This window comes from Podarcis tiliguerta, assembly GCF_965153285.1.
Source record: "Podarcis tiliguerta genome assembly, chromosome: 4".
Classification (NCBI taxonomy): domain Eukaryota; kingdom Metazoa; phylum Chordata; class Lepidosauria; order Squamata; family Lacertidae; genus Podarcis; species Podarcis tiliguerta.
This window is the reverse complement of record NC_139537.1, coordinates 56942141-56956403: the sequence shown is the minus strand read 5'-3', so window position 1 is coordinate 56956403 and position 14263 is coordinate 56942141. Positions and strand designations below refer to the sequence as shown.

Below are 14263 nucleotides of genomic sequence, written 5' to 3'. Positions count from 1 at the left end.
GGCAGCGGTCCAGAAGCGCGCGCGAGCAGCTCGGCCTGTCAGCCCTCGTCGCAGCGAGCCGTATCGGGAGCAGAGCAGAGGCAGGCGGCGGGAAGCAGCGCCGCTCGGTGGAGGCGCGAAGCCAGCCCGGAGCCCCTCCTCCCTCCGCCGCCGCCGCCGCGGCTCCTCCTCCTCCTCCTCCTCCCTCCCCTGCCCAGAGCCAGCAGCCGGGATCTCAGTATTATGGCATCGAGGAGAATGGAGACCAAACCCGTCATAACGTGTCTGAAAACCCTCCTCATCATCTACTCCTTCGTTTTCTGGGTGAGTGTCCCCCGCCATGGAAACAAAGCCCCACACTGGAAGCAGCCCCGGGAGGCTGGGCGAGGGGTTTGGGGGCGCCGGGGGGCGGCAATTAATCCCCTCGCCTTGCGCCCCGGGAGGGTGTGTGTGTGTTTGTGTGTCCTCTTTAGTAAACGGGGGAAGATAACGGTGCGTTGCAAGGGGAGCTGCAGCGGCTCACGTTGCTGCGCAAACGGCGCCTTGCCTGGGGAGATTTTGCAGCGCGAGTCGCCCTGCCCTCCACGCTCGGCTCCTGGTTTATCATTGACTGGCTTTCTAATGGAGGAAGGGATTTGAGGTTTGTGCCTGATTTGCACCACCAGCACCCCTTTCAAACATAAAAGAGCTCCTTCGGAAGCAGCTTCAGGAAGAAAGTTGCCGGCCTCGGTGAGCTTCACGCACTGCATTTTATTTCTCTTTCTGTGATACGATATACCCCCGGCTTTTCCCCGATGGTCTCGCAATAGCACCTCCGCCTTGAAAGCTTGAAATATAGCCATTCGTAATCAATCTGCTGTCCTGACAGAGGGCTGGCCGACACGGTCATGTCGTTGCAGTAGAGAATCGTTATATGAATGTACTTCTGCCTGGATTTTTTTGGGAGCGTTTTGCGTCTTAACCACCTCACAGTGATATTTCTCTCATTCTCTCATATATATATGCGCATGCATATGCGCAGGACAGAAGGGCATTTATTGCAGGAAGCTAGATACATTTTAGGGCGTTTGGACCACTCAAAATGACTTTTAAATTGCAACCTGCCTCCTAGATGGATGAATCTGGTAGTAAGAATAAAGAGAACTGTGGTGTTTATGAATGAGGCAATTGGTGCATCATGCATGAACACACAGGGAAGTCAGTAGCTTAAAACACAACCCTGTTATAGATTATATTATATATGAATTCTCTACCAGCCAGTATGTGTGGGAAGTATGATTGACAGCTCACTGATGAAGCTATTGTAAGAGTAAAAAACAACATCTATCTATCTCTATCTATATCCTTCATTAAAATAAATTGCAGCCTCCCCCCCCCAAAAAAGGTTGTTGTCTCCATGGCTTTGCCTTTGTATATACTGCAGGCAGCTCTCCTAACTATTCAGCACTGCCCACTCCCATATTATATTTGGATAAATGCCACCTGCATTTAGTGAGATCAACTTTTATTGCTGTGCTCCTTGTTCACAGTAGTGGTTGTCAATGTAGCTGTTGACACATACAGCATATGCAAAATAGAGAATCAGCATCATATGTTTTAGAAAGTGAGTTTTGCATGCTAGAAAATTTTGCGTGAAAGTATGATATTTCCCCTGATTTGTCCTTTCGTCTCCTTCCACTGGAACAACACAGCTACCCACAGTAATAAAGCATTGAAATACACATTTTATTGTTCTTAAATCACAGTAATAAAAATAGATTATGTGGTTCACAGTACTGAAATGCTAGCACATGCTCGACAAAGGAAGCTTAAGGATGTAGTCAGCTGTGCTTGTCAGCACACATGTGGAAGCAAACTCCACTGAAGTCAGTGGGGATTATTTGCATGTAAATGTGTTTGGAATCAAGGGGCTAGAAGAATGTAACATGTATGCCTTGCTTCGGTTTTGCTGATGGGAGTATAAGGTTGTACTGCTATTAGGTGTTATCCATGATTGGTTTCAAGAGACTTTCCTGCTTATCCATACCGTGTACTGTGTTAGCTGGGCATAGTTTTGTATGGGAGGTGTCCTCTACAGTAACATTCCAATTGTGGAGTGCCCTCCCTCAAAAATTCAACTGGTGCTGATTCTGAAAGGTTTTAGGCATTTTTTAAAAACATGTTTGTTCACTTAGGTGTTCGGTTAAATTGGTTGTGGAGTGGAATAGCCTATCCTCGTCAGACTTGTTCATTTATTATACCGGTACTTGATTATGGACTTAACGTTATACAAGGTTTTTATGTGATTTGTTTTTATACTTTGTACCTCATTATGGGATTGTTTTGAATGAAGTGCAGTCTGGAAATACTTTAAATAAATAGATAAACAGTGTATGATGTATGTTTTACTGTTTTGAGGGCTGGTGATTCTAGTTCTAATTTTTCCCTTCAAGCTGACGTCAGGCATTGCTTGCAACAGCTTTGAGGGAGTGCGGGGGTGGGGTGGGGGAGAGAATATCTTCCACTGCTCATTGCTAGTGTAATAATATTACTACTTTATTAGTATGATCAGTATGATCTGTGACCTAGATACAATAAAGAGTCATTGGGTAACACAAGCCCTGAATTTTCAAACAGCGTCTGGGGAACGACATTTTCTTAGTAACCTGGTATGTTGTTCAGAAGATGACAGACATAAACAGCATATCATGTTGTGACAATGATTTGCTGATTAAAAACTCTTCAGTGGTATATAGTGACAATACAATATAATGGCCCGCTGGCCTTAATCTGCATGTCTACCATGCAATATACTAAAACAAGCTAGTCACTTCATACTGAGGAAAGCTGATTGCGCATTATCATTTTAATAGCTCTGTCATGTGGAATGCGGTGATGAGATGTAAAACATCCTTCCGCCTAAGCTCTGTTAAGCAAATCATTTTTCCAGTACCAGCATTATCATTTAACCTGGAGGACAGCTCCCAGCGCACACACACTGCTTTTATAACTTACATTTGTTTGTTTCATTTTTAAAGCACTTTATTATGTAGGGCTGCTTTCTTATGTTGAATTACTTGGAGTAAGACTGACTGGATTGAGCAGACATACTTCTGAGTAAAGATGCGTAGGATTGGGCGGCACGTCCTTCTCCAGTGAATGCACACATCCAGCTCTATTCACAGCTCTCTCCTTACCCCTTCATTGCTGGTACTGTTCAAGCAAGGTTTGTGTTGTCTCCCAAAAGAAAAACAATACAGCTTTAAGAGGAAGGAAAGCACTGTTATCCCCTTATGCCTACAAGTGATTCCTCTTGTGCAAGGCTGAGGTATAAGAATCCAGAGACTTTGCAGTGTTGCATTTGGAAACAAGGATTATTATTTTTTTAAATGCTCACTGTTATTCCCTCAATATTGTTAGGAAATCACTTGGTGTTATCTGTGCAAATGTTGGCTTCCTTCAGATGATTAGAGAATCTTGTTCTCTGGCTAAAGAGAGGATTTGTGCCTTGAAGTCTGTCTAACTAGTTCTTTTCATGAGCAATAATCCCAGGATAATAAAAAATGTTTACAAACTGTGGGACGCTATAGGACACACTATAGGACCAAAACAAATAGGCATATTTAAAAGGATGGTAAGAAGGCATTAGTAGTGGTGCTTTCCGGGCCTGTCATGGTGAACCAAGGAATGAAAAGGCTTTAAAAGAAAAAAACAAACATTCGTTCTTTCCTGTAATTATGAATTAGACATGAAGGTTACATCTTCATTGCAGCCCCAGATAGGTTTCAAACCTGTGTGAAGCAGTAAGAATGGGATTCTCAGAGAACCTTTAGAATTCTAATTTTGTGAGAGTACGATGAATCCCTTGCGCATTTGCATAGTTCCTTGCACAATGAATGTGCTTTTGTTGCACACCATGAACAACAGCATTCTTCTAACTTTTTTCTGCTTTAGTTAGGCTCTTGTTGACACATAACGCTGATGCTGTCACTGGTGTGGGAGGTTTCCTGCAATGGGATTCCCACGTGACCTTGGCATATGCATGAATACTAGAACCTTGTGGCAAATCGCTTGGGTTTCCCCAGTCAACTGATGCCCAGTTGAGAAGACATGCATGTGTCTATGGGACTCTGGCATTCTTGCACTTACTGCACTGCTGTGAAATTTTGCCATAGGGAAGTGGCTTGCACTCAGTAATGGTGTGTGGGAACAGGGCCTTAGTTCCAGTCAGTGATGAGTCAGGGCCAAACTGTATGCTACTGCAGGAGATCCATGATTGATTGATCTGCTTTTTTGATAGAACTAAATGAAGGCATGTGTCTGCGGGGACTTTGATTGGGGTAGCTGCTGGCTGCAGGGTTATTTAACGTTCCCTCACCAATGCAATTTTTCCAATCTAAATTACCCTCCTGCAACTTCTATTTGCCCTGTGCATGAAAAATACAGATAGCTTTTTCTTGCTTGGATCTTCCCTCTTCATAGGAAATAGTAACTTAAGGAGCAGGGGGACGGTGTGGGGGAGAAAGTTCGTTTGCCACTTCACTGCCCCCAATAAATTTGGGTGCTTTTATTTGGGAAAAAATTGGAAGATCAATCACAGATCTCCTGCTCTAATGTGTTGCATTTACACAGAAATCACCCTTTGACTGCTTAAGTACCATTGTTGTTTACTAGAATTCAGCTCATTCACAATATGGTGGTTACTCCAGATTTATTAGTGCCTATCCCTCAGGGCTGTGGGAAATGCCACATTCTCGTTCAGTCTAAAGCGTGAGCTTTTAATATACCTTTTCTATGGATGGGAGTGTGAATAAGGAGAATGAGGTGGGAGGAAATGTAGGCAGCATATTTGGGTGGGTTAAATTCTCTCCATTCTGATTTTGGTAGGGGATGAAGTATATGGATTCTTTGCCTCTTTCATTATACTTGTGTTTTGCTATTGCAATTTAAGTCATGTGCCCATTTTGTAGTTACAAATTGCTCTTATTTACAAACATGGTGCCACACTATTATGAATCTCAGAGGAACACTGGCAAATACCTTTCTGTAGGACTTAAATATAAAAGTCTTGCAAAACAATGCATAGAAAAAAGATAACTATGATAATTTTATTCCCCTAGAAGGCACTTGTAATGGAATTGCTGATCTAGCCTCATTCACAGAAGCACAAACTGTATATTAGAATGCCAAATTTACTCTGTTCTTAGAACAGTGTGTGCCTTTGAATTATTGGTAGCATTAATCATTCCTGCAATGAATGTCTAATTGGGTTAGTGGAATCAACACTCCCCCTACCCCATATTTTCATTGGACTGCTTCTGTTTTATTGCTCACTGATTCAACTTTGCATTTATACATCTCAGCAAATTGCTTTGAGAAGATCGGCTAACAGTGCTGCTTCCCATCCCTTCTTAATGTAGGTTCTTTTTGGGCCTCCTAACACTGTAAAGTGAGTTGAACAGTTTCTGCCGTTTCCAAGAGTAGTCACGATGCAGAAAGTAATGAGTTGGTTTTCTGGGTCCTGCACAAATGAGTGTTAAATTGAAATCAGTAGACTAGTGTTTTAAAACCTTTATCTATTTTAAGGACATGAGCTGGTTATTTTCTACACTAAGAAAGAAAAAGTATGGAAGTGCATTGTGAATGTTTAAATCACAATGTTAAAATACAATCTTAAGTACTTTAAAATACTGACTACTGAACAGCAAGTGTGTGTGTGTGTGTGTGTGTGTGTGTGAAGATTCTGGTGTTAGAAAGTCTTGAAAAACACGAGTAAACAGTAAAAAGAAAGGTGCAACAACTGCAGTAGTCTACATTATATAGGCAGTAATCTGCTTCTCAATGCCCCTCATACCATACTTTTTAACCAGTGTCTGTACAAATCACACCTTCATTTGCTGCACTAGCAGAATTAGCTGTTTTGTTTTGAGCAATGGCCTTAGCAATATGTGGTACTCTGGACAGTTCCATGCATGGCCCAGGCTGGAGACTTTGTAAGAGTCCAGATGTTGCTTCTGCAGCAATCAGCTTGAGAATTGGCCCCAAATAGGAGCTGCAGCTTTATCTGTAACAGGGAGCTGGTGATTCCACCAGGACTTCTGAGCTGGTGTTCTCCGAGTCCGATGGGAGCAACATGACATTCTTGGGTCAAAGAGGTAATAGCTCAATGGTCTCCTTTTGTACAAGTGCTTTTGGTTGATTATGCACATGTTGAGCTGACTCTGAGAGCAGTTCCCTCTCCACTCCAAATCCCAATGCATTAATCCCTGAAGATCATTAATATGGTGTTTATTATCAGACATCTTCTTAGGCTACAGTCCTAAATACAATCTCCTTGAACAGAGTGGGACTTATTTCTGAGTAAACGCCATATGGAATTATGCTATTAGTATAGCTGCAGAATGCCTGCACAAGCTTTCTGTGTTTCAGAGTAACTACTTCCATCTATTGTGTCATAAATCATACATTAAAACAAGCATTTGTGTCTGCTGTTCCCTCTCTCCTGACCAGCTTTATTGTTTTATTAGACAGGAGTGGGACATCTTGCCAGAAACTATGTGAAGAGCTGGATTGGATGTATCGGTGCTATTGACTTAAAGTGGTTATGCTGAATGCCTGTGTTTCTGTTCTGAGTATCTATCTATATATTTTTTAAAGAGGTTTACCTGTGATTCTGGTATGACTAAAGTAGATTCTAATAAAAAATAACAAAAACAAGCACAATCAGAATAGTGAATTCTAGAAATGAAACTTTCAGACAATTTACATGGCCAACATGCCTCAAAACATAGATTTCATGTTAAGTTCCAAAAAGATTTTTGTTGTTACTGTTACTGAAATGTCTAAGAAGAATGATTTTGAAAAGTAAAAAGCATTTACAAAGTTCCTCTGTAATTTAGTATGTATATATATATACATACCAAGCCAGAGCACAACCAAGTGCAGTACAGCCATCTTCTCAGAAAAACTCTTCACAAAGTTCAAGAGTTCAAGACACGAAGGCTTTAGCAACTAATCCACACCTAATGACCCACCTAAGTGGGATTCAGGAAATCACTCAAGAAATCACTCAAGATATCCCTCAAGTAATTAAGGAACAAAAGAAGAAAAGGCACACTAGCCTGGGAACCTCCTCTCTGCCCAGAACATTGGAGGCTATACACCACACCTCCTCAACAGTATTTATAGGAACTCAAACACTGAGATCCTGCTCTGTTCCAGTAACAAGAAGCCGAAAGCACCAGCCTGAAGATGACGAGTGAGACCTCGTCGAAACGTCGCCTAGACACCCCAACTTTTACACGGGAAGACACCCGAGGACACCATAACCTGCATTCCTGTACCCGTGAAAATCTACGAAAGCATATATATATATATATATATATAATATTATATATATAATCATTCAGCAGTGGGGGTTGTATGCCTAGCAGACAAGGAAATAAGGTTTGGGAGAGCAGATTTTCTTATTAAAGTATTGATCATTTTTTCATCACAAGATCAATGTGCTCCCAACTTTAAGCATTGATCTTTGCATTTTGAAAATACAATTGCTTTGCTCTATAACATATGTTCAGAAAATACTGGTGAACAAATTGACAATATGAAAGATAAACCTGGAAAGGCTTAGCATGAGAAATTAATCCGTGTCTGTAGAACAAGCCTTCTCTGGCTGAATCAGATAGAGAGATGCTGCCCTTTACTTTTGACACCATGGCAGGAGGTATGCCACTTGTGTACAGAAGATAACACCCAATTTGAACCAAGAAATTGTTTAGTAGCAATAATAGCTGCTTTAATTAGGGTGTCCCCCCCAACTTGACTCTTGGTGATGGAGTATTTTTAAAAGCCTTTCTAAATATATGCTTGCTTTTACATGGTTTGTGTTTTGTGCCCCACCATCATTCATTGTGCTTATGCTACCCTTTGTGTGTATGCACAAGAATGGTAAGAGGCTATGAGGAACAAGCCAAACAGCAGTAGCACATGGTGTAATGGGGCTGTGCTGCTTAGCAGATTCCCCTCCAGCTGAATTGTTGCTGCATATTGGGAGAGAGAGGGAAGGGGTGAGGTGGTATGAGGTTGGTAAGGTGCAAACGCACCAGCAGGAGTACCAGATTGGCTCTGCTGGTGCCACGCCTCCTCCACACCTCCTGGAACTCAGCCAGAGGTCAGGTGAGCATTGCAGCCCCATCATGTTGTCTACAACTGCTAAAGACAGCGCTGCTATATATTTGCTAGTAAATTTACTTGTGATTAGGCACTCCCACTCCTTGAAAGATGTGATTATCTGGAAAGTTCGACAACATTGACTTCATTAGTGGCTCAACATAATTTCAAACCGCCTTCATTCGGATTGTTAAATGGCACAAGTGCTTTCTTATCTAACTGCACTCAAGATGATGCAGCTTTAGGCTTGAGATGGGTGTGACCAGGCTCACTACTTATGTCCACGTCCCAGCAGAGTACCCTAAACACTGTAGCACTGCAGTACAAACACCAACACTCTACAACCACATTCCAATTATTCCTCCACTCATACCACATAAAAGTTTAAGAGGTATACAAAAACAACTTCTCCCACCCTCCAGTCATCAGCTCATTTACATGTGGCATATTGAAGGCAATGATTTTGGTGCCATTTTGGGGATTGTGCTTAAAACTCCAAAATGGTTTTGGGAAGAAGTGAGGAGATATACAATGGCATCAGTGGGGTGGTAGTGGCAAGCATCTTACAGGGTTTTTTGTTGTTATTGTTTTTTTAAAAAACATCCTGTCTTTTCCTCATTTCTAGGTTCACCCAAAAAAACCCCACACTTTGTACTGATACTGAGAAGAAAAGGGTAAACTTCAACCCACAAAGTAAAACTTTTTTTGCAAAATTATATTGTGCTCCCCAGTTTCTGCTTTTGGATAGTCTAGATCAATAGTCTTCAACTTTTCCAGACCCAGGTCTCACTTTTAATCAAAACATGCTTTTAGAAACCCATTTCTTAAGTTTATACCATATATTTGTATGGTGGTTGTGCTACAGTTGTGATCCATCTTAGATCAAGCCATGGCCTGTTAGTGGATCCCAAACTATCAGTTTTGATCTTGTGTCATTGATTAACTTGGGCTGTCCTTTCCAGATGTAGTTATTCTTGACCACATTCTTGTTTGTTTCCTGCTGAACTTCTTTTTACATCCTGCTGGCGCACTGAAGCTTTAGGTCATGTCTTTGCACAAGAGCTATAATCCTTCAAAAAGAATAGGGCTGTCAAAAATATAACCAAAATGTGTGCATTGCTTAATTTTCATGTTTTTTACATTGCAAATAACATGAATTTTCACTTTTTCTTATTTGCATAATTTAGCTGCTTAATGAAGTAGAGCTTTAACTTTGATTACTTTATTGAATTTATTCCAAATGAACTAGGCAAAGTAACTGTTCAACTTCATTAAACAAGGAAACTAAGCAAATCACACAACATCAAACTAGTTTGGTTGTTCCCCTGCTGTACCTTTAATCAGTAATTTAATCAGTCACACATACTTGACTTTTTCATAATTTCTGTATATAAAAAATATTTATCAAGGCTTAAGCAATATTTTTTTAAAAATTTGAGTTGTAGTAATGGATTTCCTACATTAGCAGGAGATTGGGCTACATGACCTTTGAGTCATTACCTTCCAAGTCTGTGCTTCTGTGAGCCTCTACTTGGTCTGTTTACCTGATGAATCTTCAGCTTTGCTAATATTAAATACTCTATTCCTGAGCAGAATTATGAAAGTTATGTGAGACCTGAACCGAACTAGAGATGGACAAATGCCTTACTCTCTACCTGTGAGTATTTTCACTTGCTGCTGCACATTAGTCACCAGAGAAACACAAGTCTTTCTGCCCCCTTGCCTGCTGTTTTTCTGCACAAAATCTGTCTGTAATGTATTCATTGTGGCCTGCTGTTCACCTCCTTTGTTTTGAGTATAGTGGGCTTGTGCCCAGTTCAGCTATTATCTCAGTAGTGTGGCAGCTGTCAAAACTCAAAAGTTTCATATGACTATGAGAAAATTTGGATCACCTTCCTAGCTAGACCCGCCTAGACCCAACTATCAAGGAGAAGTGCCGATTGCCACTGGGCAGGTGCTGTGCTTTCCCTACATTCCTCTTTCCTGGGCTGGTGGTGTCTGTTCTGAATACTGTCTTGCTTGCTGTTCCAGTCTGAGGCTTATAGGTCTGATCCTGCCCCAAATTTTGTCTAGGTCTCCTGATTTAGCTATGCTACTTATGCCTGAGAAAGGTTCCTGGTGCCTGTCTCACATTGCAGCAGATCTGACCTGGCTGTGAATTCTGGCCAAACTTGGTTAAGCATACATAATCAGTTCCTTTGCGAACTTCACTACAGGCCAAAGTACTGTAATGTCACCTTTATAAAAGTTTAGATGTTTGGTTTGCTTTGAGTTCTTATTTTAGATTGAGTTTAAATTATTGAGTACTGCAGTGTTGTTTATAGAGGTGCCTTAATGACTGGGAATGGATGTGGCGAGTGTGATGGTAGCTGATTTTGAAGGGTGGTAACGCAAGACGTGGACGTGGGTGGCGCTGTGGGTAAAAGCCTCAGCGCCTAGGGCTTGCCGATCAAAAGGTCGGCGGTTCGAATCCCCGCGGCGGGGTGCGCTCCCATTGTTCGGTCCCAGCGCCTGCCAACCTAGCAGTTCGAAAGCACCCTCGGGTGCAAGTAGATAAATAGGGACCGCTTACTAGTGGGAAGGTAAACGGCGTTCCGTGTGCTGTGCTGGCTCGCCAGAGCAGCGATGTCATGCTGGCCACGTGACCCGGAAGTGTCTTCGGACAGCGCTGGCTCCCGGCCTTTAGAGTGAGATGAGCGCACAACCCTAGAGTCTGGCAAGACTGGCCCGTACGGGCAGGGGTACCTTTACCTTTTTTTAACGCAAGATGATTGCCAGAGTGACCCAATTTTTCTTGCTAGTGAAGAATTCTTTTGTCCCAACGGCCAGCAAGTCATTTTACAGACACAAGAACCCAACTGGATCAGGCCAAAGGCTCATCTGGTTCAGCATCTGGTTCTCACAGTGGGCTGTCAGATGCTTAAGGGAAACCCATAAGCAAGACCAAACTTCACTCTCCGCACTTGTGATTTCCAGCAACTGGTGTTCAGCAGAGACAAGAATACAGCTGTTGTTATACCAAAGGCAGTGTATTGTTATTCTTTGCTATGGCCAATATATTGTTTTTTACAAATAAGATTTTATTAAGACGTTTCATAATACATTACAATAAAAAATAAACTAATCTAAACAAAAATTATTTCCTTTTATTTTTTTATTTTTGTTTAACTATGGCCAATATATTCATGCTTACATTTTAGTGCTTTATTGTATTCCTGTCAAGGAACAACAAATCCTGAGGGTTGTTGTTGTTTAGTTGTTTAGTTGTGTCCGACTCTTCGTGACCCCATGGCACACCAGGCACCCCTGTCTTCCACTGCCTCCCGCAGTTTGGTCAGACTCATGTTTGTAGCTTCGAGAACCCTATCCTGAGCGTAGGAACATATTTTATCTAAGCAGTAGTTTTGGTCTTGATGATATCAAGGTCAATACGTATGCTTTTTTGAAAAGTCAGAAATGGCTAGCATTAGAGCTCTGGGTTATTATTAAGAAATGCTTAGATACATTGTTAACATTCTGCCTCCCAGCATAATATTATCCAGTAAGATGATACTGATCGTATGCATGGCTTATATTGGGCTGAATAATGTTAAAATTATAGTCCCTTCAGTGAAAATGGCTGAATGTGCAGCTTCTTACCCCGCTTGCTTTATCCTGTAATCATAATAATGTTTGTGACACTCATTGCATGGAACAGATCAGCCAATTTCTTCTTCCAATACCACAAAATAACCTTAAGAAGCTACAACAAATGGAAACACTGAATGGGGAAATGTGAATCTACCATAAAAAAAAAAGAACCACATTTTTCCAAGCAGACTAAGCAGTAGTTGAAGAGTTAGGATTATACTAGATGTGTCAATAAACGTTTCATTGCCTTTAATTTGCAGGGTGTGTGTGTCCATGCAATATTATCAACCAATAGGGGAGTTTCTTCCAGTGAAAAGACTGGCTACAGAGAAGGGATTTTCCTCAGGAAAGAAGTAGGAGCGGGAAGGCTTAACAATTGCCCAGGGCAAACTTGAGGCAACAATCTGCTTCTCCCCCAGCTGGCACTATTCACTATTCAGCCAGATGAGCGGGGTATAAATAATAAAATTATTGTTATTATTTAAAATTATTATACGTCACATTTTTAAAAACACAAGTTAAATGCAAAGGCAAATTTAGCATTTTTTCTTAGATTGTGTAGCCTCCTACTCTGTGGTCTTTTCTGGGCAAAGGCCATGGAGCATTCATGGAAATACATGGGCCTTTGAAAGCAGGACTGGGGCAAAATGGGTATGATCCAGCCAAAGTTAAGCTCTTTTAAGTTCCATTTATATTAGTGGGAAAGAGTTAAGCGCTATGGGAGAGCATTTCAGTTAGCTCTCCCATTGAAACCAATGAGATTGTTTGAAGCAGTGGCAACCCATCTCCTTTAAATGAAGGGTGGGCTGCTTCAAACAGCATTCCCCTAACCCTTAAAAAACTATTTTCCAAAATAATAAAACTTATAGCAACAATAACTGTGTACAAGTCTAGTTATATATACAAATTTTGTAGTGTCATTTGAAGCATATTCTTAAGTCTATAGCCTCTCTCCACAGAGAAATTTGTGTAGGCGGATGATCCTTTTGGACCACATTTTATCTGTGGGAGAGGGGACCTCATTATTTGTCTCTTGTCCTTGTAATACATTTCTCCAATTAATAAAATTGCTGGGTTGGGACAAAAGGCTGCACATAATGTATTTGAGAAAAACGTGCAAAGGAAATGCTTTGGCCCTGAAAGGTGAACTAAAAAAAACCCTCAATAAGTAAATAAAATAGCAACTTCAAATCTTGAAATTTCTTTGGAGAAGGATTATAAAGCAGGATCAAAGGGAAAAACAGAGATCAACGATTCACCCAGAGGTCCTAGGCAATACTTTATTATTATTTATTACTACTACTACTACTACTATTAATTGAATTTCTATACCGCCCTATACCCGCAGGTCTCAGGGCAGTTCCCTGTAACCCTGTTCCAATATTATGCCCCACACTGTTATAATCCTGTGAGGGGAGAATGCAGGCTCAAGCTTTCTGGCACTGGCCCTACCATCTGCACCAGGCTTCCTCGACCTCGGCCCTCCAGATGTTTTGAGACTACAATTCCCATCATCCCTGACCAATGGTCCTGCTAGCTAGGGATGATGGGAGTTGTAGGCCAAAAACATCTGGAGGGCTGAGGTTGAGGAAACCTGATCTACATATTGGGATGAAATGTCTGAAGAGGAAAGTCTGCTCAATGCATCTAGGCATCCTGCATTATTTAAAAGCTACTGCAACCAGGGAGACCGGAAGTGGTATGGAGCAGTCTTTACTTCCCTTCTTCACTTGAAATATGTGCATTTGCTTCTTTTGTAATTAATTATTCCAAATTGCTGCAGCTAGTGCGCTATCAGAGACAGTGTCCAGGAGAGCCGAGGTCCACACGGGGGCATTCTGCCTAGTGCCCTCACCCCCTTCTTTCGAATTTGGGGGTGATTTATGGGCACAGCAGGCAAGGGCAGTGTTCCCCATTCCCTTGGGGCAACAAGGGAGGCTGCCTACTCCCATAACAGCCTCTTAATTAACCCGTGTGGGTCGGAGAGATGGTATTGTCGGCCATCTTCCAATGCGCCCCCTAGTGGCCCCTGATCTTTCCCTCATGTGATTGTAATTGTGTAATGCAAAACACCTCAACAGGGTTTGTGTTATCTTGTTCCCAATGGACTCCTGGTATTGTATGCATCACTTTTGGCTGAAGCTCCATATGTTTATTTCAGGTCTGGGCAACTTGTGGCCCTCAGATGTTGTTGGACTTCCATCATCTCTGACTGTTGGCCATTCTTGATTGGGCTGATGTGTGCTGGGAGTCCATTGATATGTGGAAAATGCAACATTGGCTACTTCTGTTCTATTTTATACCAATCCTGAATGGGTGGACAAGTTTTCAGACTTCCCCCATTATGTATATTAGGGTTTCTCTTTGATATTTGTCTTCTTAAAATTACTAACTACATATGCTATGCATTTTATTGGCAACTGATTGTAGCCTGCTCTAGGATCATCCAGTATGATTAAGGGCAGGATAAAAGTATTTTAAATAAACAAAACATTTTTCCCCTACC

At 41.6% G+C, this 14263-nt stretch overlaps 1 protein-coding gene and 1 long non-coding RNA gene across 2 annotated transcripts in view; one reads left to right on the top strand and one right to left on the bottom strand.

Moving 5' to 3' along the window:
* LOC310676928 overlaps positions 1 to 3132 on the bottom strand; it is a 36639-nt gene extending 33507 nt beyond the window's left edge. Inside the window, exon 1 of the long non-coding RNA XR_014510791.1 lies at positions 3036 to 3132. This is a non-coding gene — a long non-coding RNA (uncharacterized lncRNA). The remainder of the gene's footprint in view (positions 1 to 3035) is intronic.
* Positions 51 to 14263, top strand: part of TSPAN7 (tetraspanin 7) — a 71730-nt gene continuing 57517 nt past the window's right edge. Inside the window, exon 1 of the mRNA XM_083439148.1 lies at positions 51 to 303. Within this exon, the coding sequence (XP_083295274.1) occupies positions 223 to 303 (81 nt within the window). The 5' untranslated portion in view covers positions 51 to 222. The remainder of the gene's footprint in view (positions 304 to 14263) is intronic.